This window comes from Larimichthys crocea, chromosome XIII (genome assembly GCF_000972845.2).
Source record: "Larimichthys crocea isolate SSNF chromosome XIII, L_crocea_2.0, whole genome shotgun sequence".
Classification (NCBI taxonomy): Eukaryota; Metazoa; Chordata; class Actinopteri; family Sciaenidae; genus Larimichthys; species Larimichthys crocea.
The window spans coordinates 30441274-30467427 of record NC_040023.1 but is presented as its reverse complement, the minus strand read 5'-3'; the positions used below and the strand labels follow the sequence as shown (position 1 = coordinate 30467427).

The following is a 26154-nucleotide window of genomic DNA, read 5'->3' as shown; positions in this document are numbered from 1 at the left end:
CCCACTCCTGCCAATAAAATATCATATACCTTATAAAAATATATAATAAATAGACATATTAGTGCTTAAAATTTAAATAAATTCTTGACCTTACTGTGAGTGTCAGCGAAGCCTCTATGGAAATAAAAGAATATTGCATTACATTGCAAAGGTGATTTCCCATATTTGGGGCCCCCCTTTTTCTCATCACACAATATGCAATCTATCCTTGGGGACTATAATTGTGAATCACGTGGACATGACCGAGAGTGTGGTTGGGGGGTTTTGTGTGGATGAGAGAAATGGTCATTTGTATTGACCAACAGATAGCTGACCACTGCAGCACAGAGGAAAGGAAGAGAGGGGACATTTCAGAGACAGAGACAGAGAAGACAAGACGAGGCAGCGGTGAACACTGAGAGCAAACTGGCCCTCAAACATGGCAGAAGGTATGTTGGGGAGATTTTTTTTTGTTGTTTGTGGAATTATCTCTGGGAGTGGTTGAAGTGGTTTCTGAAGGGGCTGGGTGCATTGTTTTTGAGTTTTTAAAGGGAGGGATGTGGGGGGGGGGTGTCTTACCGGTGACCCCCACCCCTCCACCCCTCATTGTTTAGGGGAATAGGTTGCCAGCCCCCTTTTGTTTACCTCCCTCTCCCGCTTTCCCTCTCGCTGCGCTGTTTCTCCTTTTCACCGCATTTTGCATGAAAGTGGCAATCTGTGAGGATTACCCAGCTTGAGGGCTAAAAAGAAAAGAGAGAGAGAAAAAAAAAAAAGGATACTGTAGCTTGGGTGCTGATTTTGACTCAAGGCAGAACTGAAGACATGGGCTCCGTTTCAAACCAGGAATTCCCAGGTTGAGTAACAAAATAAGATGTTTTTTTTCGGTGCCTTAATTAACTTGTCTTGTGATGGACTGTCTTTCTGATTGCAGTGGAACATTTTAAAGGCATTGTTCACACGCGTGATGGTGCAACCCGTGTGTCCATCAATGCATTAATCGCTCTTTACAAAATCCTGACACCGTGCATCCTCCGTGATCTGTTATTTTGCACAAACTTCGTTGGCATTTACAAAGAAAGTTGTTGAGTTGCTTTCACGGACTCTCAAGTTTTTTTTCATTTATTTTTTATTATCCGATACTGAGCAGAAATACAGCTTGTGAGCTTGTGACTGGTGTTTTCATTGATTCATATTGATTGATGATGCGGCAATGCGAGAAACTAAAGTTTTTGAATTTAATCTTTTATAATTTATGCTGCATTCGCAATAACACACTTTTATATGTGCATGCCGGGTTTTTTTTTATAATTACTTCTCATTGCAGGAGTGTGTAAGACCGAGGAGGATGAAGGACCGAGCACCGAGGAGGGTTCACAGTCTTTCCACGGGGTTGGCGTGTGTAAATGGTTCAACGTCCGCATGGGCTTCGGGTTCCTGTCCATGACCAACCGAGAGGGAGTGCCACTCGACGAACCGGTTGATGTATTCGTCCATCAGGTAGGATTACTGTCTGCTCTTGGGGGGGTTGAAACTGAAACTATCCATGTAGTAAAAACCGAGCACTGATGTTACTTTCAAACGTGAGTAACTTGAGTAAAAGTATCAACATACAACTTTTCTTGAACCTGTTTCCAGTACTGCTAATTAATTTAGTTTGTCCTCTCCAACTATCTTCAAAGTAAAAAGCAATTATTTTTTAAACGAATAAAAATATGCAGTGCATTTAAAAAAAAAAAGAAGTAAACTAACCCTCTATTGGGAGGCGTTGTGACATTAAAGTTAAGTTAATATGTGGTTTTGTTTGAACTCGTTTACATGGGTGGTGGGGTTTTCTTTGCAAAGTGGTGGGTGTTTCTTCCTCAGGGGAACACGTGTTGCAGCCAGAAGGAGAGCTGGGCCTCCCTCGTGGTTTTTCTAGAGAAGAGACACTGATATAATGTGATGGAGAAACACAGTCAGAGTGTGCTCAGAGATGATGATACATAGGTTAACATCAAGGTTTAAAAAGAAAAGAAAAGATGAATATGGATCATAGTGAGGGTTGTCGTGAGCTGCATGGAAACAGGTCATTTAAGGTGGAGGGAACATGTCATTGATCCTCTTCTGAAGCTATTTGAACAGTTGGATATTTGGCCATTTATCAGTGCATCTGTTTACAATAAGGGAAGCTTTTAAAATGATTCAGATGGTTTGGGGGGTCCTAGGTTGACCTCAATGAATATGCAAACAATCTAAAGTTAAAAATATGCTTTAAAAACACAGGCGATGTTCGTGTCTTCATGGTAACACAATCTGCATATACAGTATTTTATTTATTTCTAAGGAAAATGAAAATAGTTACTTGCTGCTTGAATGCAACTATTCTCCTCTGATCTTTTAGTTTTTTTCCCACCCCTAAAAACATCTTTCATTCTTCACTTGTGGTTTTTATTGTCTCCTCCTCTGACTGGAAAGATAAAAGAAATCTTCTCAGCTCATCTAGGTTTAACCAAAGCCTTCATTCACCTTTTCATATACAAACTGCTGAAGTGGGTGGGGTGGGGGGCTGCATTTCCCTCCCACTTCTCATGTGAGTGAGTGCCTCCATTGCTGTTGATAAGATAAAGGCTTAGCATGTGAATGAGAAGAGTCCCTACTAGCTGCTTATTCACCTCAAGGTTCCTGTCATAAAGTGATGAAAGGCTCTTTGCTGTCTGCTCAACCCCCGCAGTGTGTGTGTGTGTGTGTGTGTGTGTGTGGCACTAGCTTTAAAGAAGAAACGAGCTCTCAGGGTTTATCTTGGGTACATTTCCTGGTTCTCATACAATGCCCTTTTCAAAGATTAAATTGAGCTTATATAACACATGTATGTTCAAAACAATCCACATTTTTCTCTTGAACACGTGCATGTTCCACGCTTGGTTGAAGCCAGTTTGCAGACTCAAGTTTCTCTTACTCGTTTCTGTTCTACAGCTGTTTGCTTTCTGACCAAGATGAGACATACAGAGAAATTGTTTGGCTCTGTTCAGCCGTTGCAACTGAATTATTGTTTGACTATACACAGGAAGTTGTTACCCGATTAATCATATTGCAAACCTGAACATGACCTTAACTGGGGATAGAAACTTTCAGCTTGGTGCTCCTGTAGTTTCAGAGATGTCAAAACAAAGTGGAAAGTGTGACTTCCTATTATATAAAGCTTCAAAGTGACCAAAACTTTGTGTCTTTGTGATGAACACAAGTTACTCCAGAATTGATAAAGAAGAGTTGTAGGGCTTGCTGTTTTACTTATGCAATAACCTAACATGGTGCACGTGACTTATTTCCCTCTCCCTCTAGAAAAGGTAGACACACGCGTGTCGATGATGGATGTATTGAGGTTATGGTAACGTAAAGGGCCTCAGCCCTAAAATTAGTGGCCGCGTGTCAAGGAAAATTAACTCCCAGGGTCCTCTGGCCTTTGTGCAGGTGGACAATAGAGCCATGCATCCGAATGAAGCAGCCCTCGGCCGTGACCAAGCCCCTCTTTGTCTCAGCAGAAGTCCCACTATTGTCCCTCGCTGCTCTGATGTCTTTCTCTGCCTCACATGGCTTCCAGACACATTCTGGACAGTGTTTACAGTAGACCCCACTCATAACAACTCAACATTAGGACCTTGAAGTTAAAAGGCCCCACCCAGATCTGCACCTGTGTGTGTGTGTGTGTGTGTGTATTGATAACCTGATGTAGGACATGTGGTTGCTGAGGGTCCGTTACTAGGGGGTGGGGAAGGTCACACATGGGAGAGGAAGTGGGTTAACGGTCACCAGCGTAGAAAGGCCTGATGGGATTGGGGCTCTCCGAACAACCCATGTTGCCACTCAAATGTCATGGCCCAACAATCGTGTGTCCTCGCTTCTAAGGACCTTGCAACAGATGCTCAACAGTGAGTGGAAGTGGCAGGTTTAGAGAAGATGGTGCTTTTGTCATTGCACAAGGTGTTGCTACTTTACAGCTCACTAAATCTATTGTTTGTGTGTGTATAATGGTTCCTATTGGTGGATTAATCTGAAGCTGAACCTTTTTTTGAGATTTACCTACATCTTAACCTTTTAGTTGCTTCAAAGTGGATCCCAGACTTTGCTTTGAGAAGCTCAATTTAATCCCTGTTGGTTTTGGCAAACTGTTGTTCATAATTGTCAGATTGGTGTAACCAGAAAGGGTGGCAGAAAGGATTCATGCCTATTAAAACAAACCTGCTGCATTATGAACCTTTCCTTCATAAATTAACAGTCTGTTCTAGCTGTGACAAGTTAATCTCACGGCCAAACCAAGGGAATTTTAGAGAGGGGTTTCCCATGTTGTGTTAGCCAGTCTCTGGGTTTTATCCTCAAAACCACACCACACCTTCCCGTCCTTCGTCTTTCTTTTTTTATAGACTCGGGCAAGACGCTGGTGTCAAGTAGAAGTTCCTTTAGGATCACTTGAGGTGAACATTGATTCATTGACTATGTAGCTAAACCGGAGGCTAACTTTAGTGTTTGCGCTCAGCATATTTGAACCTCCAGTCCCATTGTCGCTCCATTGTTGATTAAACTAACATGCCTCTCCAATGTTGCTTTCCATCAAACATGCTACAGAGTGAAATCACCATGTTTCTTTCACACACAAAAAGATGTCTCCTGTTCAAACAGTGATATCAAAGGGAGATATCAATCATTTGTGCTTTCCCTCAACTTTTATCTTCGATGCCTTTGTGCCAAACAACTATCCAAGGAATGTCACCCTGACCCCCAGCCTCCCAGAGAAGCCACGCTGCCTTCTCACCCCACCCCCAACGGTAGTACTAACCTCTGCATCCTGCAGTTTAGGGTTAGTGGTGGTGGTGGTCAGTGTGTTAGTGGAGCTTTGTGATGTGTGTGGGAAGAGGGATGGGGTGGGGGCAGCAGTGTGGAATGCTGTTCCTCCAGAGGGGGGGATGGGTTGAAGGTTATCCTCGTCAGATTTACCACTCAAACACAGCAAAAAGACAAAGAAGCCTTAAGGCAATGGTGCATTTTATGCAGGGCAGTATGTGTACAAACTGATGGGCAGGGTGGGAACAGCAAGCTTTGTAGAGATTGTTTGTTTATCAGGTGAGACATAATGATCAGCTCAAAATACCAGATACCTGATAAGTGTGATGGTATCACGCAGTAAAGAATGGGTGGGGGTTGCTCTCAAGGGTCAAAGTATGTGGCGGTGATTTGGTCACTGGTAATATTGCAGGTTTTGAAAAATCTAATTACCACAATAAATTTAAAATTATCTGCTACATGACATGGAAAAGACTGAAACATCCATTCATCACTTTGTGGTTTGACTCCTTCCTGTTGTACCATAAAACTGGAGTTCCCCAAACACGAAGCAACATTTTAGCCACTAAATCCACTTCCTATGTTACCTTTCAGAGCAAGTTGCACATGGAAGGCTTCCGCAGTCTGAAGGAAGGTGAGGCGGTCGAGTTTACCTTCAAGAAGTCATCAAAGGGCCTGGAGTCGCAGAGAGTTACCGGACCAGGTGGCATCCACTGTGTTGGTAGTGAAAGGAGACCCAAAGGCAAGAAGGTCCAGAAGCGACGTTCAAAGGGCGATAGGTAAGCAGGGATGAACTGGGAAAGATATTCAAATTTTTGTTACTTTTTATTGTGAAATATATCAAAAACATTTTTACTAATTTCACACACTAAAATATGCTGAGAGGATCCTACACAAAGCACACCTTTAACTTGAATCTTATTTGTAGTATTGATCTGAAAACCTTAGTATACGCAATATCTCGTACACTGTCACCATGCTGTGATAATGCTGCATCTCCAAAACATCAGCTTTTCATAAAATCAATATAAAACAGGTGTTTTCACCTTTATGATAATGTATGAGTGTGAGAATATTCTAAAACTGTAAAGAAACACCTTTACATTAAGGAATATGTGCAGGATTTATTTATCAGCAGATCACAAACAGTCATTGTTGTATCCAGTTTAGATCAGATCTAGAATGGTGTTTTAGTTTCTCCCCATTTTCCTTCCTCTTCCTCAATCCCAACCCCCACCTCCAACCCTAGCAAGGGTCACACCAGCAGGCTTGACGTGTGACCTGGATCAATAACTGTTTAAATCTGCTGGCCCCTAGTGAATTCACACCCAGTGACTCTCTTTTCCTAAACCTCTACTACCAATATGAATTGTAATAAGAAAACAACTATTTTAATAGCAAAAACATTATACATCAATATTTTATGTGTTCTTCCAGCTCTGGGTCATTGCTTTAAATGTACCTAACTCTACTCTATATGAACCTGTACATGATCCATGAAAAATAAGAGCTACTTTCATGAGTTACAAAAAAGTAAAAACAAAACAAAGAAAAACCTTAATAATCAGTCTCCAAATTATCTTCTCATCCATGAAACAGTTTTTCCAGAGATACAAGAGCTTCATGTAAAGGCAACAATGTCCCTCCGAGCGAAAAGAAAAATAGCCACAGGGGGTCTTGATTTTTGGGCAATATAGAACAGGGTTAGAGGTGTATCAGCGTCACCCTCCTGTCAGTTGTGATTAGAGCCAGAGAGTAGTCAGTGTGAGAACAGAGATCATTACGGCCTCAAAGAGTCCTGGGAGGCCCGCTGTGGTTCAATAACTCTCCCTAGACCATGCTGATCCATTGATAAGATATCGTTCCCCTCTAGCGTATTTCATTATGCAACACAAGAGTAGTGTTTCATTGGTTGATGTGATTGATTGATCATATTTCTAACTGATATTCTGGTATCAATAGAAGTTTCCTGACAGTTCTCAGATCTAGGTTCTTGTCTTGCCACCGAAGTAAACAGCCGTGTTTTAGTCTACATTTCGTCGACCACCTTTGTGAGTGTGTATATGACTGAGGTAGGGGAAAAAGCTCCTGTCCATTTAATTGATAACAGATGTAAGAGCCTGAGCAAGGGGGTGAAAGGTCACCGTTGTCATGGCAACAATGTATGAGTAAATGCAAGAGAGCTGGGGGCTGGGCTGGGATTGGGGGTTGGAGAACCTAGGAGGGGGCAGGGTTCAGAGGTCATTACTGCAGCTTTTTTAGACAAAGGGACCACTTCCTCTTCCCTCCACTTGCCTCCTGATGGATGCTGATGTGGGGAGCTTCTGTGATGTGGTGGTATAGACCTTGACACCACCCCAACGGCCACCGCCACAAAGCCACACTGACCCCTCAGCAGCCGCCCTGTTGAAACGTCATCTGCCGCTACAATGGTGGCAGGGGGTCCGCAGTGGCACAGGCTGTACGCCGCACGCCCACTACCCATCTGTCTTACGCCCCTGCACGCGTGGCCATTCTATAGATTATGTTTGAACAGAGGTGTCCAATGGCACCCCTGATGGCTCCCTCTGACCCCTCATGGTGTTCATTTCTAAAGTTCAATGCCAGTGAAAGGGATGCTTTACTTTGATACAATAGAGTGCAACGGGAAGTTTTCTCAGCAGTGACAAACTGACAAATAGGACAAGCTGTTCAAGATCTCTTCTGAGTATGAGTCATGGTAACCAAACCAGGCTCATGAAAAAATAGGAGGCCACACATCATTCTTGAAAATTCAGCAGTCTGCATGAAATTAGAAATTCCTGCCCCATGAGATTTCTTAGATCTTGGTTTTATTGTTTGACCATCTAAAAAAAAAACATGACTTATTTTAAGATGGTCCAACCTGGCATGCTCTTCCTGTGACCTGAAATGGCCTTGGAAGATTTATGACAAACTCAAGACATTCCAGGTGAAACGTTGCCACCTAGTGGCAAACAGATGTAACTCCCTCCACTCCAAAGTGTGCACATTAGAAGGCTGTTTCCACATTGATCTGCTGAAGGAGGAAAGATTTTCTGCAGTCATTCTGAAATATGACAATGGACCTTTCAGTAAAAAGCATGTCCCTTGCATTCAGCCAGTCTACGATTTGACATGAACTCATAACTTTGGGATTACTGACTTTAATTAGTTAACTAAAAAGTTTTTCTATGTCTTAACATTTCTTGAGAGGATCTTAAGCAGCTATAATCATTGCTTTAACAGATTAAATAGATACTACTTTTGTAAAATTAGTTACTTGTATGTCTCCAGCCTCCATTTCTACCCATTATTTTGGTTTTCTAGCCTTCGACTTAACTGTTGTGTTTGTGGCCAAAAGGTCAGTCATTGCAGATTAAACACGCATTAGATCTGACTGTATACTCTCTGCTCTCATAAGGTGCTACAACTGCGGAGGCCTTGACCACCACGCCAAGGAGTGCAAGCTACCACCCCAGCCCAAGAAGTGCCATTTCTGCCAGAGCATCGACCACATGGTTGCCAACTGCCCAATCAAAGCACAACAGTCCTCACCGGGTTCTCAGGGAAAACCTTCCCCCTCGAAAGGAGACGAGGAAGAGCACAGCCACTCGGCACTGCCTCCCGAAACCTCTGATTAAACGAGAAATTGGGCAACACTGACACCGGGAAAGCACAGAGGCCAATCAAACTGCTTTGATGGAGAGATGGGATATCCCCTTCCACCTGTTGAAGCTGCTTTTGGAACTACCTCAGGTTAAAAAGAAAAAATGCTGATGAAGAATGTTGCTTAAATATTTTTTTTGTTTTCATTTGGTGTAACACTCAGGAATACTGCTGTATTATTGCACTCAGGACGCTTTCTAAATGTTTGAATCACTGCTGTTCGTTGAGGGGTTTGAGATTGTAATGAGCAATGCTATATAACGGATTATCTTGATGAGTTTTTTTGTAGAGTCTGTGTTTTCTTTTAAGCAATGCTCTGCCTCCCCTGTAGGCATTATACCTCATTTATTTTTTACCTAGTCAGTGTGTTTAGGATAGAGCTACACTTTTGCTGCCTTACCAATAAGTCTCCTTCCTGACTGTTACACCTCACTATCCGACAAGACAGAGATGTGACAGTTAGTACCTCTGTGATGAATGTTACTTTGCATATGGCATGGGGAACGGGAGGGTACGTTTAAAAAAAAAACAAAAAAAACAAAAAAAAAACATGGGACGGGTTTAAGGGTATAGCTATAGGCGATATATTGGCATCTGCCAATATTGCAATTGACCATCCAGTAATCCTGGGGCCAAATGAATGTCAGACCAGAAGTGGTTTCCAACTTTTGGTCAGAGTTATTTTTATTTTTTTTGTTTGTCATTTTCATTATTTTCATCTTGTGTTTTGCTGGCTGTCTAAAGCTGCACAGTCTACCTCATTGGTGCATGTTTGATCTGCTACTAAAACCGTCATTCTAACCACTGACGGTAAACCAAATATTCTCAAAATACAGATATGGAGTTTGTGATTTGAACTGAGATTAACTCAAATCCTTTTTTTGCACTACACTATTTACACAGCATTGCCATTAAATCTTGGGTGTGGTCAGAGGCTCAGGATCTCTTGAATCCCACACCCAACGTCACAGCTAGATGTGGTCAGGTGTGTGCGATCTGTTGTACCTGGGTGTGTGATTATAGTACCATGCTATATCACAGCTTGACATGTTGTCGCCACTATTTTGCAGGGAAACCAGATGGTTAAACTGGATGTAGTAGTAGTAGTCTCAACCAGAGATGGCAGCAAAACACTGCTTTTCAGCCTGGTGCTAAGTTAGTCTTTCTGGCAGCTGGAAGCATGATGTTGGTCAGCTTTCTATCAATAGTATATTCTCTTTTATTGGCTGCTGTGTGAAATACTTCTGCTTTTCTAAATACCTCAACTAAACAACACCACCTCATAACTTCTAATAATATACTTGATCTGGACTGAGTTACCGAGTGGTCCAGCTAGCTCTCCTCTTGATACTTGAATAAAATGAGGCAGAATCAGCCATGATGTTGCCAGTAGAAAGGCTGGTGTTTTTGTTTATATCCAGCGTGATCCATTTCTAGGTAGTTATTTAAGACATTACCTCCCTATGACCCTTAGTAGGGTAATAGCTCAGGAACACCAAGCCTGCATGGAGGAGCATGTAGAACTAGCTAGCTAATCAGCATTTTACTCCCGTTTTACAGGAGAAGCTGACAAGACTTTTACACCCAATTAATATATACGTAAAATTATTCTAAATCCTTTTTTTTAAAGAAAAAAATCATACTACTTATTTATTTTCATCCAAGAGTGCTGCCGCTTCTCCTCCTGCTCCTTTTTTGAAGCCTCTCAGCAATGAATGGTTGACATCAAAAAACTGCCAGATGTCGTTCAAAGCTCCATATGACTTGAGAATATATTTGGGTAACACACTTTTAACATCAAGGTACTTGTATTACTTTGTACATATGTGCTTGATAAATCAGTCATTGTCCTTTTTAACAATAATTCAGTGCAGTATGAATACAGTGTAACAGTAATATATTGCAACACAAGAGTAACCATATACTGTACAGTACATAGTATTGTGAGGACTGACTTTAACTGTGAGTTTGCTTTATTTTCTTTGCCTTGTACAATTATTTTTTTTAATTCTTTATTTTTTTACGCACAATGAGCCTTTCAGAAGAGAGTCCCATTGCTATTCGTATCGTATCTATGCCAAAACCAATGCAATGTTACTCTGCACTAATCATGTGTAAGATGCATTAAGTTTTCTATTCAGTTTAATCTCTTTTTTGAATATATGTTGCATATTCTATATTCTATTTTTTTTTTTTTTTTTTGTTAGATTTTTCATACATCACATTGCAGTCAGTCGCTGGTTGGAAAAAGAAATACCTCCGCTCTTTGGCTCATCTCAGGAATCACCAATCTGAAAACTCAGGGAATACTTCAGATTGATTGGAAGGAGTCGAGGAGTGTTTATTGAAGACAAAGCAGGGACAGAATACTCATCCACATGATGTGAAGCATAGGACAAAGAAGCCAGAGTAAAATTGGTTTGGGAATGTCTTGGTGCGACGATTTCTCTTTTTACTTAGAAGAAAAATATTTGTAGAAAAATACTACGGATTGTAACCAAAAAAAAAGAATGTCACACATTAGACAATGTGAAACAATTAAGATTGAGATTCACCATCTTTTTGACTCGTACTTTGTTTGCTTTCCATGCATCCAGTGTGATGATGATCTTTATATTTTCACCTCTTTGACATAATTTGCCATGATATGATGTGAAGAAAATGTTCCACTATTATTGTATTTTTTCCTCTATAATCGTTGTAGATGGGGATGTAGTAGAATATTGTTAAAGGGACTGGGGCTGGTAGTATATAATCTGGGGTTGTCTCATCTCAACACATGGCCGATACTTGGTGTTTCAGACTATCAATGCTTATGACAAAAAGAATGTGTCATCGATGACTTAATACTGAAATATTGTTTCACACTCTGCTCTATGGTGGTGTTTTACACATTTCCCAAGTTTAAGGGTTGCCGAAGCAAACACTGTTTTGATCATTTCACTCAGGATACAAAAGGATGAAGAGATTGTTAAAGTAAGTGCTCTGATTAGACATAGTGGTTTACTTTTCTGTATTTTTCTGTTTTCTGAATTGACCACTTATGATTGCAGTGCCAGTGTTTCCACTGACCTGCACATGTTCCTTTCTCGCCACTAAGAAAGGAATACACATAAATAACTTTTGTTATCAGTCTCTGTGATTAACTTTCTTTCAAATCCCTGAAACCACTGACATAACTCATCTGTCAAACTCTTAAATTTGATTCCGACACCCACTATTTAGATAAAAGGTTGAATGACAGTTAAAGTGTTGTATTGTAATGTTTGCAATATTCTGCCGTACTTTGTGATGTTTTCAAAGTATTATTTGGAAACTAAAAGTCCATGGAAGACATTCTGATTGCAACAAACCTGTTTGACCCCTCAGTGGTGTGTTATTGTGATATGATTGTCGGGTGTTAGATGGGTTAGATATACCTTTTTAAAAAAAGAAAATCCAACGACCTGTGAAAGTATGTGCTCAGGGTAACATTTTGAAGAACATCAGAGCGTTCTGTATCACAGTTTGCTTTATGTGGTACATCTCGTTTGTGACCATCAGCCATTCAATCTGTGATGGATCTTATCAAATTAACGGCTAGAGCTACTTCCAAAAAAAAAGTGCATTTATCACTGATGAATGTATCGATGTTGACTGCCATGAAACTACAACTATCTTGAACTATCTTATCTTGATTTAATGGCTAGTTTGTCAATGATGAGCAGCATGTAGGCTTTTCAAAGTATTACTGTGATTATGTTTCTATATGTAAAGATCTGCTCCATTTCCTAGTAAATATGTCAATATTCACGTGTCTCTTTCTTTTTGTCTTCCTGCTCTTACAAGAAACACTAAACAGCAAACATTACCAGTAAAAATATTGCATTCAAAGTCTTACTGAAGTAGATGTAAACGTGTACAGTAATATCGATAGTAAGTACTCATGCAGGTTCCTTACAAAAGAGGATATGCTAACCATGTGGTGGAAACCACATGTTTTCCCCTTTTTAACAGTTTGATTATAAAGTCTTAATATATATATTTAAAATATATTATTAAAGGAATTTATTACAACTTGTAAATCATTTATGACGTAGGACTTATAAGATAATTTTAATGGTTCTCTTTCTTATAGTTGTAAGTTTATTCTTCAAGTCATATGTTAAACACTCAATAGCTAGTCATTTATGTTTGGTACAATAATAATTCATGGTAACTAGTACCTATACCTTCTATGTAAACAGATAAAGACCAAAATTATAGTACTGGAACTGTAATTGATTTAATAATTAGTCAATCATAGTGAATTGCCAATGATATGGAAAAGTTAATTGATTAATCATTTATCAGCAAAAGATTCTCAGATGTGTGCATGTGTGACTTTTCTCCTCCAACACCTCGAATTGTAAACTGAAATATAAATGTAAACTGAATATCATTGGGTTTGGGATTAAACAATCAAGTAATAGGTAAAAAAAAAAAAAGTCAGGGATATTAGACTTTGGGGAAAATGTCAAAAGTTCAAGCTACAGTGATGTATCATAAAAGTGGGGTATTTGGCATTAGAAGCATGCAATGGTAATTTCTTCATCTCAAACAACTTACTGTAAGAAAAACTAACAACCACAACAAAGAGAATGAGTACATCCTGTTTGAGGCTTCGCAATGGCCAAGTAATGAATATGTTGATAGATTGTTTGATGTGGTCTTGGATGTCAAAATGTTCACTGTACATGAACATTTAGTGGTTGATTCAAGGATCAGACACTTTTTAGAGAACAGCATGTTATGTAACAAGTGCTGAATTGAACAGTTGCTCAAAAGTTTAGAGAAGGTCAAATTAAGTTCACCTGTAAAGCTCAGACTGCATTTTAGATGCATTCTGAAATGTCATCCAAAAGCCAAATCATATATAATATACTTATAACTTTTTTTGTGAGAAGTGTAGAAACTAGTGAATCCATACTGTAAGTAGAAGTACCACCCACCAAATGTCCTATAGCTCACCATCTAAGGGTATGTTTTTGTTGCTTATGAGTCAAACAGGAAATCACACAGGGTCAGGGTGAAGACGACTACAAACCAAATGCACGCCCCCAGAGCTGCATTACATGAAGTGAAATACTAAATAAAACAGTCGATTCCTCTTATGTGTGCCCTGTGAAACCAAAAGTACTCTACCACGGTCCTTGCTGTGCTGTGAAATATTTTGCCCTGCTGGTCTTTTTTTTTTCTTGTAAACCTGGGCGGCAGTAGCTCAGTCCATAGGGACTTGGCTTGGGAACCGGAAGGTGGCCGGTTCATGTTCATGTCCTGCATGGACCAAAAATATGGAAGGTGGACTTGTAACTGGAGAAGTGCCAGTTCACCTCCTCCTGTCGAGGTGCCCTTGAGCAAGGCACTGGCCACTCCACCTTCTCTCTCCACATTTGCATGTCTTTGCCCTTGTACTGCATGTGTGTTAATCTGGGTTAAAATGCATGTCAAAAAATTCAAAGAATTTCCCCCCATCGAGGGATTAATAAAGTATATCATCTTCTTCTGGTAAACCCAGGTAGTGTGACACCTGATGCAGCACCGCGTCTGTCCACCAGAGGCGCTGCGCTCTGTTTATATTTTCAATGACACACAACACCACGTGGTCAAATCCACTATGGCTGCACAGTAAGAGGAATGCTATCAAGACTCACACTTTAAATGACAAACATCGAGTATATATTTATTTATATTCTGAGGTTAACTCCCGTGTCGAGATGTGGCTGCCACTTCCCACAGTGTGTTTAAGGAGACAGACAGTCTGCAGGAGGAGCTTCGTTGGTGCTTTCTTAAAAAGTACAAGGAGACCCAGGGGCGATGCTGCCGCCTCTGCCTTCAGTCATTCAGCTGGACTTGGAGCACAGACGTGCAAGGCGCTTCTGTACAGAAAACACGGAGACCCCTCTCAAGTCGTCCAGTAAGAGTCCCTAAGCGTTATTGTGCAAAGCTCAGGGGAGAGGCTGTGCCAGACGTGCGTTTGCTTAAACCAACCACTTAGTCTCCACTGTTTATGTATTTTTTTCTGGTAAAACTTTAACATAATGCTTAAAAAAAACACCTCTGTTAAAGCATGAATCCCACCTTAAAGTATGTTTTCCAGTGTCTTCTTCGCCTTATTTTGTTGTGCCAAGCCGTAATGTGCTCTTTACTGCCCCCCTGTTTGTTTTTTTCCACAGGGGCCAAATCATTGATCCATACATGAACTTGAAGATAATATTTATGCATTTATTAGAAGTGTCATGAACAATATTTTTTATGTTTTATAAGCCAAAAGTAACTCAAAAGTATGAAAATAATTAAGTGTTTTGCCTCATATGGACCCACCTGGGACTGTGTGGCTATGTGCCATGGCCATGGAAATAGTACTTACTATATCCCTCCAGAATAAAATGAAGGGCTTCAGTTAACAATTATTGTCATTACTGATCAATTTGTGTATTCTTTTTTAAATTGGTTGTTCATATACAGAATTTTGCACATTATATAGATGTAATAAAAAGAGAGAAAATGTCCAGTGGTAATTCATGAAAAGCAACAAGTCTCCACATTTGAGGAACTGGAAGCTTGAGAAATGACTCAACAATTAAAGTTGTAATGTTGATTGACTAATCATTAGCTGATTCAGCACTAGTGAATATCTCAATGTTTATCGTTTCACCTGTTAATGCATTGATGTTTGTACCCTGAATAATGTCATTTAGTATTCATATTTCTTTGTTTGAGTTTCATATGTTGTATTTCCTAAATTAACATACAGTTTTTTTGTATATATAATGATTTAATGTAGAGTATTACATTAGTTTTCTTGGTTGTCAGGTTGGAGAACATAGATCTGCCCACCGTAGGTGCCAAGGACGTTCTGGTTAAAATGCTGGCAGCTCCAATCAACCCATCTGACATCAACATGATTCAAGGTATTTGGTTTGTTTGTTAGAGACTACAGACAGGAACAAGATAGCAAAGAAACCTAACACAGTTTTTAATTTTTGTAAGGTATAAAGATCAGTTGTTCTTTCAGGTACGTATGCTATCCTGCCCGACCTCCCGGCTGTTGGAGGCAACGAGGGAGTAGCCCAGGTCGTAGAGGTGGGCAGCCAGGTGAAGTCCCTAAAGACAGGAGACTGGGTCATCCCAAAAGATGCTGGTCTAGGTAAACAACAGCTTGAATCACACACATAAATCCACAGGTTCACAACATGAAATCTTAAAGTCTGTGTGCCTTTTGTGTGAGCAGGGACATGGAGGACAGAGGCAGTGTTATCTGAGCACGATGTCATCACGCTGCCAAATGACATTCCCTTACTGGCTGCTGCCACACTAGGGGTGAATCCCTGCACCGCCTTCAGGATGCTGTCTGACTTTGAAGATCTCAAGCCAGGTAAACATTTCCACACACAGAAACCAAACCCTTGAATTACATATACAGTTCCCTTTATTCAGTTTGCAGAAACTCTCAGTAATAATGTAAAAACCAATCAACAAACAAGCTGGTAAACACATAATGACAGACATATGTCCAATTAAAGGCCTGAGGATGCAGTGTTCCTGTCTCAGTCCTCTCAGTCTATCATGTCTGTCTTTGCAGGTGATTCTGTGATCCAGAACGCTGCCAACAGTGGTGTTGGACAGGCTGTAATACAGATTGCTGCTGCAAGGGGAATAAACACTATCAATGTCGTCAGAGACAGGTGACTATTGAGGGTAAATAAATAACTACACTTAGATACATACAAATCTTTTTAGTAGACGTATTTATTTTTTTATTGCTTATATACATATAGAAGTAAAACTAAAAGATAACATCGAAACCTACAGCTGCAAAGAGGTTATAATTTACATTGAGTAATCAACTTTACTGTGCCATTAACTTCATATTTTTATACGATAATGATGTGTTTATCATTTAGTTTTTCTAATCACTGGCTCGGGTTATCAGTCTGTTCATGACTGTGAGATGTTTGGGGTGTTTTGTCCGAGTGTAAGAGAAGGTTTTTGTTGTGTGCTAGAATTTATGGCGGTAATGAAAGTTCATTACCTTCTTTGTGTCTTCCTTTTCAAAGGCCAGAGTTCACACAGCTCTGTGATAGGCTGAAGGCCATTGGAGCAACTCATGTGATCAAAGAAGAGGCACTGAGGCGGCCTGAGATTAAAGACCTGTTCAAGGTCTGTGGGCCTGAAGACTGATATTATCATGTGGTTTTAGCTATTGGTGAAACACACAATATGTTTTATTTTTATATATATATATATATATATATATAATTATACAATATATTTTTTCTTTATAACAAGACCTGTCCAAGGCCTAAACTTGCACTGAATGGAGTCGGAGGAAAAAGCGCAACAGAATTACTCCGTCATCTACAGTAAGGATGTTGATTTTTGTAGGTGTGATCTAATATCTGACACAAAAGCTGGTCATAAAATCTTAATAACTGCCAGGTTTGGAGGATCTATGGTGACATATGGAGGAATGTCTAAACAGCCAGTTACAGTCCCCGTGGTAAGATGAACTCTCTCGATTATATTTCACAGAGAAGCTTTCTATCTCAGTACACTTACTAAAATTGTTCTCTCCAGAGTGCTCTCATTTTCAAGGACGTGAAGGTTCGGGGATTTTGGGTGACACAGTGGAAGAAAGATCACTCAAATGGTGAGTCAGCATGGAGTTTAATAGATCAAGACACCCAGATAAGTCCTTTTTTTAAAATGAATTTAATGAGACTTTCTCCTCAGATGGAAGGGCATTTAGAGCAATGCTTGATGAACTGTGCGACCTCATCAAGCAGGGGAAGCTGACAGCTCCTGTCTGCACCGAGGTGGGCCTCCAAGACTACAGCAAAGCCTTGGACACAGCTGTGAAGCCTTTAATTTCAGCTAAACAGGTCCTGATGTTGTAATCTTGTAACCTTATCTGCCATGCATGGAACCCAAGGACTGCCACATTATTGTTGGCGTCAATCAAATAGACTGCTCAAGCACACAATCAATAAATGTGTCTTCACACCCGGCTCAAAGTCCTAGTATTCGTCATGTTATTATGAGTCACAAGTTCCCCTAAGTTTACTGACAGTAATTAAAACTCAATTAAATTGTTATCTAGTGATATGGCATAACGGGAAAGTATTAAAGAACTCAGATAATGCAGCTTTATCTGATGTGTTTAGTAACAGGTTGCATTGCTTCTAAGTTATATGGGCATTAACCGATTAACAGATTTAGATTTAGATTTTGTGATACTACTGATATTAATGGTGCTTTGATTCTTGCTGTTAAAATACCAATATGCATTCGACCAATGAACAACAGTTTGAATTATTTCTGTTTTTATTAAAAAAGATACAGTGAAATTGCAAAGGGAAGTTTTGGAAGGTATTTCACAGAAGTTTGGATTTGATCCAGAACATCACAGCTGTGTGAGTTGTATGTACTTTAGTCTCTTTTTTTATATATTTATATATATATATATATATATATATATAATGGCTGGAAATTAAATATTTAACTACTACCAATAAACCAAGGTAAAGAGGCCACACTAAAGATTGCCGGAGCCAAAGGTTGTTTTTTCCCTGACTCACTTAAATCATACATGTTATATAATTTAAAACATAAAATGACTGAAATGCTCTTGATCTGGAATGTCTTTGTAATAATGATAATATATTTGAAACATTACCTGTGATACAAATGATCATTACCACTTGGCCAACACTAGACTTACAGCCACAGAGAGGACCGGCAGCAACCCAGCATAAATTGCAGCTGCCCGTTCTTTTACCAGACATTCCTCGTAGTTGCCAAGGTCTACCTCTCTGGCTGCGCACACGTGGTCAGCACGGCAGTCCTTGTTACACTCTGTGAGGTCATAATTGACAGAGTTGTACTTGTAGTACATCTGTAGGAGGTGGTCATCATTAGCAATGTTCTCCAGAGCCTTGTGCATTGAGGCTGGGGAGGCGTCCGGGACTTTAAAGCTCTCTGTTAGACGATACTCCTGCTTCCAGTGTCCGCCGGCTGCGTTAGCCTGAGCCAGGTTGAGGTAGTACGTCACCACATCCTGTGTTCAAACATGTGAAGAGAAACCAAAACAATGCAACAGGTACATTTGTGGGTTTTGAACATCCTGTTCAAATTTTAAAAAATGCTCTATACTACAGCTTAGAAAGGCTGCTACACATAACTGAATGGACAGCCTAACCTTGACTTACTTTAACCAAGAGTGTTTGGGTGTCATATTCAAAGAGACGGATCCCAGGATTGTTGGCTCCGTCGACAACTCCAGGAAGTGTTGTTTTCCATGGTGTAACACCTGGGCTGAGGAACATCGTACTGATAGGAGAGCCTGTAAAACAGATGAGCCATCAACTCTGATTAGGTTATTTATAGTGTTAATAAAAAGACTAATTAATTAAATAGCAATCAATTTCCAATGATGTAAAACAAGGAAAAACATTAGAGTGGGGACATTACCGTTTGAGTAGAACATCCGAAAGCTATCAGTATGATGGTGGCCAAAGAACTGTCCGAGTATGACTGGATGATGCTTCTGAATTAAATCCAAGTATAGCTTGTTGAATTTAGGCATGAACCACATCTTGCTTCTCTTCTTCTCAAAGAAACCCGGAGGAACGTGACCAATGATATACACCTGGTAGAGAAACATCATGTAGAGTTAGCAGTTCATTCATTTATTCATTCAGAGTGTCTGAAATTATCTGTTTCTAAGGTTAAATTAAGGAAGGAGGCAATCAATATATATTTTTTGCCTTCTAAGCTGCATTTCAAACATTTCAGACGGCAATTTCAGACAGCAAAAAAAACCCCATTAGAGCAGAGAATGAAAGTCCCACAAGTAGAGAAGATGTTTTGCCTTTTCGTTGTTGTTGGCAGCCAATGTAAGAACCTGGTCGGCCCAGCTAAACTGGGCCGCTGGATCCCCCAGGTCCTGGGTCCGCTTGTTCTGGTCATAGTAGAGATTAGTGTTGAGGACCATCATCCTGAAACCTGTTCGATTGAGCAGCTTTTCTGTGTAATATCCACCTATGTAGAGAGAAAAAATCAGATTTCAATTAAAATGTTTCATTTGTGTTTTATACACAGTTTGTGCCAATGGCGTTAGTATCAAAAGACGAATCTTAAAGTATCACTATGCACCGCTTTTAAATGTTGCTTGGGAAACTGGATCCAACCAATCCTGCCACATTTCTGTTATTTGGTTATAGATGTTGTCCGGGCCTTCAGGAAGCTGGTTCTTAGGGTGGTAGTCATGGTTGCCCAAGGCAGAGTACACTTTAGTGTCTATGGAAGGCAAAAAGAAAGTAATTCATTCATCATTGATATGAATTAATCAATATGATAACACCACTATATATATGTATATATGTTATATGATGTCTCTTACTTGGAAACACTTCAGTTATTATGTTGGTCAGGTTCCTGATTATGGAGATCACTTTTTCCTCTCCCAGATCCTCATTGGGCACGTGCGGCGTGTCATCTCTGGGAAGCAAAACAAGTTATGAGGAATTATTATTATTATAATAATAATTATTGTTATTATTATGAGGATTATTTCTGACATCTAAGAGCTGGAGGGCCCACTGAAGTGTAATAGTAATGTAAATTACAATGCTTATGTTATTTAAGTGGGACAGTGTTTCCAAACTGTACCCATTGTGCATGGTATCTGGTAAGAAATACACAATTAAGCATAGTTAAAAAATGGACTCTCTAGAGATTCAGCAAGCAAGCATGATTCAGCCTACCCTGTCCACACGATGAAGTCTGGGTCTGGTAGGATATCCTTCATGGCATACACAGAGGAGTTGATCAGGTGCCATGGCGAGTCACAAGCATAGTCTCCAAATACCCCAGCATTGGCCGCAGGCCGTCCACCACTTGATGCGCACACGCGTTCAGGATTATCCGTCAGTTCGTATGTGTTGTCCCAGTGCATATCCGTGATGTGCCAAAATTTTCCTGGATTAAAAAAAAAAACGATGCGTAATTGCGCACATGAAGTTGTTCTTGTGCTATGAAAAGATTTGAATGTTGTATTACAATATGATCTTTTTGGCTACTTACCGGACAGCGCAAGAACATCTTTGAAAAGCAAACAAGATAGGAGCAGCCTTATTGTGAACATGTTCAACTCTTGGAGGAAAGCAAACTTTCGACAAAAGTCAAGTCGAGGTTTGAGAGGTAAGTCTATAAAGGGCAGAGCCAGATAAGACACTGCTGCTGATGACGCCTCTTTGACCTGGAGGTGGTGTTTCTCTGCAGTATCTCTCGGTTGTTCAAAGTTCTGATATAAACCAAAGGATAACAGCTTCTGACAGCCTGACATAGGCGACACTATAATAAAGATAAAATCAGTGTGCATTTTTAATTAAAATAAGAAGCTTTATTAACATGTTTCTGTACCATGTGAAATTACTGAATGAATTCAGAGATCGCAATAGTGTTACAGACAATATATTTATAGACTACAGATTGGAGAAGTCCATAAAAAGGCATCAGATAAACCAATCCGGGTACTAGAATGGCAGTTTCCTCCATGCGAGTAACTTTAATGTAAACAACAGATAAAAACAGTTCTTTAATCCGTGTGTATGCTTCCGTTTTTAAGTGTAAATGTAAGTGAATATGACTGAATATACAAAATGCAGAACAATTCACGAGCAGACGCGTGTGTCGGATTCAGTTGATGCTCGTACTTCCCAGTGTTAAGGTTGTAATTCACTAACTATTAACTAGCAGGGGGTGATTTTTTTTTGTTGAGATATGTCAAGTCTCTAACGCCAATAATAAACGTGCTATATTAAAAAAAAAGGTTAAAGATTTTATAACATCGTTGGATGAATCGCTACTCTCTACTTGAGTTTTGACAGTAAAATGTTTAATTAAAAACAACCCAATCTCAAAATTGTAAAAGCTTAAAGGACAACATGCCTTCCTTTTTTATTTTATAAATATACACGACTACACTATGCCTTTACTCACTGAGCAATGTATTATAATTTACTCAGTGTAGCAATATTTCCAACAGAACCTGAAGGCATCTTGTATTATTCTTAAAGTACACCCCGAGCTTTGCCTGTCAGGCACGCCTTTCTCCAAAGTTGTGTACCGCCCCCAACACTGTATATGAACTATATTATTTTAGTGAAACACACGCTAAAGGTATGGTTAGGATTATAGTTGATATAATCCCAGCGACAGAGGCTGTATTCATACACAGCAAGCTAGGAAACTCTGCCTGACAGACGCAGCTCAGGGCTCTAATACCTGCCTCTTTGCTGTGTAGGTTTCGCGGGACTTCTGCTGCGCGCATGCGTGGAGCGTTGAGTTTAACGCGCGGGATTGCTGTAGGAAGAAGTGTGTCCTCGTCCTCACAGCGTCACTTACGTTTTAATACCAGAGTTTAATAACGTGAATAAAAGGTGCCAGCATGTGGAACCAGGGTGAGTTTAACCTGCACACACCGTGTGTGCGTCATGAAGGCGTCATGTCGACTTGTGCTAACGTTAGCTGGACTAACTAAACATGCGTCTTTGTTATTGTGCCAAAGAATAAAAAAAGTCCTCATATCGAGTTTTCTTTTGCGTTTTCAGGAGGCTACAGTGAGTCGGGTATGGGTGGAGGTTACACACAATCTCCAGGAGGCTTTGCATCACCTGCTGCATCCCAGGGTGGAGAGAAGAAAGGGGTTTGTACTGTAGTCTATACATCTTAACTTATAAAACAGGTGTACAGCAAGAAAGATGTGTTGGACAATCATTTAAAGCAACAACACCCCTTATATTGTACTCATATGTAAATATCTCGGCTCTATCAGCTGCCTATCTTATGTTATTTACCCTTTTGTGCATATGTACTGGTATAAACACAGATGAATATGCTGGATTGTGAGGCACAGCACTCATTTCTTTGTCTGTGTGTTTTGCAGAGGACCCGTAGCTCACAGATCATTCCCTGCACAGTGTCACAGCTGATGTCTGCCTCCCAGGCTGACGAGGCCTTCAAAATAGGAGAGGTGGAAGTCGCCCAGGTAAGCTGAAGCAAAGGTGGCAGAGCATGGATGTCGATTATTTATATAGCCAGTTGGAAGTTTTAAATATTATTCAACTTTTTGCCTTGTAAAGAGTGTCATCGATTGGATAGGTCAGAAGGTAGTGAACGATGCCCTTTGCGATTTCTCTGGAATATTAAATCATTAATCTGTGAGATGAGCTACAATAAAAAACAACCTGCAACAAATTGATATTTGCTTCATCATTTCAAAATCGAAAACACCAAAATATACAAGTTCTGCAGGCACATCAGCAGAAGCGTGTGTGTGTATGTATATATATATATATATATATATATATATATGAGATATATATATATATATATATATATTGCAGTATGCACAGATATGAAAGTCTTTTAAAAAGCTTGTGGTATTATATTGTTGTCAGGTTTATCCAGCAGAGTGCACTGTGGTTTACAACACTTCTGTAATTTATTTAGTTTAACAAAAACAACCTTCTGATTAGACATACACAAACAAACTTGTGCAAACACAATCTGCATTAAAAAAAAAAAAAAAGAACTTCCCCCTCCTGTAAAAATCTGTGTTAATATATGTTGACAGGGCTTTGCTGTAGATTGGCTAAAACAACCAGTTTGAACTCATAATTTTTCTCCCCTTTTCTGACATTTTATCTTAAAGAAAAGTTAATCCGCAAAATAATCAATGATGAAAACAATCGTCAGCGGCCGTCCTAGTTGCTAAATCGACTTTCTGTGATTCAGCTGCTTGCTTCAGCGCGTAATTAGACAGAATCTGTGAGACACTTTTGTGTGTGAAAATTGCAAGTTTCTCTCTTTGAGGTCAAAATGGGCCGGGTACTCTCTACTTGCTCAACACTGCATTGATCAACAGATATTCTGAAAAGAAAAGAGACTGTTTGATGCCGCATGTACTAACCTACGATAAGACTTTTAACTGCTGGGTAACAGTTCACGTTCTGTGTTATAGGTCACCATCGTGGGTATCATCAGGAGCACCGACAAATCCATGACCAACATCCAGTACAAGGTCGACGACATGACGGGTGCTCCCATGGACATAAAGCAGTGGGTAGACACAGAGGTCAGCGAGAGTGCTTTTAAATAATAATTTATATTAATCTCAGTCACTTGTCAAAGAAACAAAGCGCTCGATGTAAAATATTTGTCCTAAATGAAACCGAGTTCTAAGAAGGCCACGACGTCGGTGGTTTCCTGCTAGACTGAGGCCCCATTTGAGGGTTGTATTAATTTTGCATGTGTGATAAAGATGAATCTGTACCGCCGTCATATCTGGTTAGCATCAGCTTTCACTTCTCGTCTTCAGCTTCTTTATCAACCTAAAGAGGAGTCTTATTTCACAGGCATGCATTAGACCAATTGTGCACACTTGTCACACTGTTGTTTTCCATTAGGACCCCAGTATGGACAGCACCGTCCTCCCTCCAGGCACGTACGTCAAAGTCTCCGGCAACCTGCGGTCCTTTCAAGTGAGTGCATTTCCCTTAAACCCATCCCCGGCAGTACCCCGAAACGAATAAACCTAAATTTATCCGAGAAGGCTGCGGTACACTGACTAACGTGGTATTCAAAGTCCGAGTCCCACAGAGCTGTTCACTGTAGTTCCTCTGTGTGTTCTGCTATTTTTAAGCCCGACTGAGCTTCTCTGTCTTCTCTCTCCCTCCTCAGAACCACAGATCTGTCGTGGCGTTCAGCGTCAGGCCCCTGGAGGACATGAACGAAATCACCTCACACATGCTGGAGGTCGTTCAAGCGCACATGGTGCTCAGCAAACCTCAGAGCACGGTGAGAAATCTTAAGCACATACCACATCGCACATCAGCAGCTGCCTTATTGCCTGTAAAGAATGTTCTATTATTGTTGGTAGTGAGAAAGCGCGGCGTACGGGTGAGTAATAACACGCCGTCGCTTTGACGGATCACGTGACCGTGGATCTGAGAAATAAGACATTATTCAAGATTATATCGAACGGTTGTTTTCTAAGCAGACTTTACTTTTTACTTTTTTAGGCCTTGCTCCCATCAGGGTACATACTGTTGTAATATATTCTGCTGGGACATTTCTATGAGGGGGATGTACCTTGTTCCACTACCAGGAAATGTGTCACAGTCAGTTTTGTTTCTCTTCTAGCCTGGCACCGGAGGTGGAACGAGCAGTAACGTCACACCCATGTCACGGCCGGGCATGGAAAGCATGAGAGGGAGCTATTCGGGAGCTAATGACATGGCTAACAATGGGTTAAGTGCAAACCAGAATCAGGTGAGCCTAGAAGATGTGGTTTATAATTTTAGAATACATACTTTACATACTTAGATTTCTAGTGACTTAGTCAAGCCAGAGCTATTTCCAAGCAGCGCTCTGTGGTTCGTACTTCCTTTCCCACTGCACTATAGATATGAATTAATTAAAAATGGTTTCTGAATGTAAGCAAGCTTTTCTATTTGAAGTTCGCCATCACACATATGTAAAGTCATATACATGTTGCATGTTTTAATCCTTCGTGGTTCATCTCACAAGGTGCTGAGTTTGATAAGAAGCTGCCCGGACCAGCAGGGCATCAGCATTCAGGACCTAAAACTGAGGCTCAGCGGCATAAGTCTAGGCGTCATCAAGTAAGAGAACTTCCCCTTTAACCTCCTTCACAGTCTTTTTAAAGGAAAAGTGAACGTTGATGTGAATTTGGACGGTGAAGTCCGTCACTTCACCCACAGCAAATCTCCCTCAGGTCCAAAGCAGAACTTTGAATTAACGATGTTATCAGCTGACTTTTTGGTGCTTGGCTCATTGACACTGAATTTGTATCTGCATGGTGATCTCACTGGGTTTCAGTTCACTTAAGAAAGACAGTTTTATTTCTCATAGGCATATGACTATTAGTCATAGACGCACTAAAAATGCAAGCTCATCACTGGGTTACTTTATCAGTTTGAAAACCTGTCAGTGTTATTAACACTTTGGTCACAGAACTAACCGTAATTAGCATAAAATAATCTAATTCCCAGAATCTGCATCTGTTGTTAACTGTTTGGTTAATTGTGGGGGAACCTCGTAGCTCTTCCTTTTTTTTCACGCCGACTGAAAGACTGAAGACTAGAAAGACCCGTGTAATCTCTCGTAACTTAAACGACAGGTGTGGAAAACGTGACTCTATCTCAAAACAACAGATTTGGTTTGGTCTAATAATTAATTTTTTGTGTATACTGGATATTATGAAGATCCTTTTTGTTATGCGCAGTCTTTCTGTGTAAAATTGTATTCCCAGACTTAAAACTTCTATGAATCAGTATTTTGCTTGAAAAATGAATCGGAGTAGAAATCAGAAGTCTGTTTCATAAGTGTAAAAGTTTCATTTACATGTCTAGAAGTTTTATGTGAAAGTACTTCAACGTGCTATTAATACTCCTCTTTGTACTCGAACAGGCAAGCAGTGGAGTTCCTGAGTAATGAAGGTCACATCTTTTCCACCATCGACGAAGACCACTACAAATCGACAGATAACGACAATTAAACGGCTTCACCTCTTGGCATCGGCGGGGTTACTTATGTGAAGTTAAACCTGATAAAAGTAATTTAGTGTAGGTTTTATATCTGAAAACT

The 26154-nt window shown here is 40.1% G+C and overlaps 4 protein-coding genes across 5 annotated transcripts; 3 read left to right on the top strand and 1 right to left on the bottom strand.

Moving 5' to 3' along the window:
• Positions 1-260: 260 nt before the first annotated feature.
• lin28aa (lin-28 homolog Aa) lies at positions 261-12261 on the top strand. 2 transcript variants are annotated; one of them, XM_010731616.3, is made up of 4 exons: positions 261-428; positions 1304-1476; positions 5389-5573; positions 8216-12261. In XM_010731616.3, exons 1-4 carry the CDS (start codon positions 419-421, stop codon positions 8433-8435), a joined length of 588 nt encoding a protein of 195 aa, XP_010729918.1. In that variant the 5' UTR covers positions 261-418; the 3' UTR covers positions 8436-12261. The 2 variants fall into 2 exon arrangements, with proteins under 2 accessions (XP_010729918.1, XP_010729916.1); XM_010731614.3 differs by lacking the exon at positions 261-428 and adding an exon at positions 505-832.
• A 1815-nt stretch (positions 12262-14076) lies between these two features.
• On the top strand, positions 14077-17501 carry mecr (mitochondrial trans-2-enoyl-CoA reductase). The gene is made up of 10 exons (XM_010731613.3): positions 14077-14395; positions 15295-15392; positions 15497-15628; positions 15713-15856; positions 16064-16166; positions 16539-16641; positions 16771-16844; positions 16921-16981; positions 17059-17131; positions 17215-17501. Exons 1-10 carry the CDS (start codon positions 14196-14198, stop codon positions 17376-17378), a joined length of 1152 nt encoding a protein of 383 aa, XP_010729915.3. The 5' UTR covers positions 14077-14195; the 3' UTR covers positions 17379-17501.
• A 450-nt stretch (positions 17502-17951) lies between these two features.
• Positions 17952-20681, bottom strand: smpdl3b (sphingomyelin phosphodiesterase acid like 3B). Its single transcript, XM_010731612.3, has 8 exons — positions 20566-20681; positions 20247-20460; positions 19883-19980; positions 19636-19779; positions 19352-19521; positions 18952-19129; positions 18690-18823; positions 17952-18538 (listed from the first exon to the last, which is right to left on the bottom strand). The coding sequence occupies exons 1-8, from the start codon at positions 20624-20626 to the stop codon at positions 18176-18178; spliced, it is 1362 nt and encodes a 453-aa protein (XP_010729914.1). The 5' UTR covers positions 20627-20681; the 3' UTR covers positions 17952-18175.
• Positions 20682-21788: 1107 nt separating this feature from the next.
• On the top strand, positions 21789-26132 carry rpa2 (replication protein A2). Its single transcript, XM_010731611.3, has 9 exons — positions 21789-21944; positions 22095-22189; positions 22430-22531; positions 23507-23620; positions 23952-24026; positions 24226-24342; positions 24688-24816; positions 25075-25169; positions 25978-26132. The coding sequence occupies exons 1-9, from the start codon at positions 21932-21934 to the stop codon at positions 26063-26065; spliced, it is 828 nt and encodes a 275-aa protein (XP_010729913.1). The 5' UTR covers positions 21789-21931; the 3' UTR covers positions 26066-26132.
• The last annotated feature ends 22 nt before the right edge of the window (positions 26133-26154 follow it).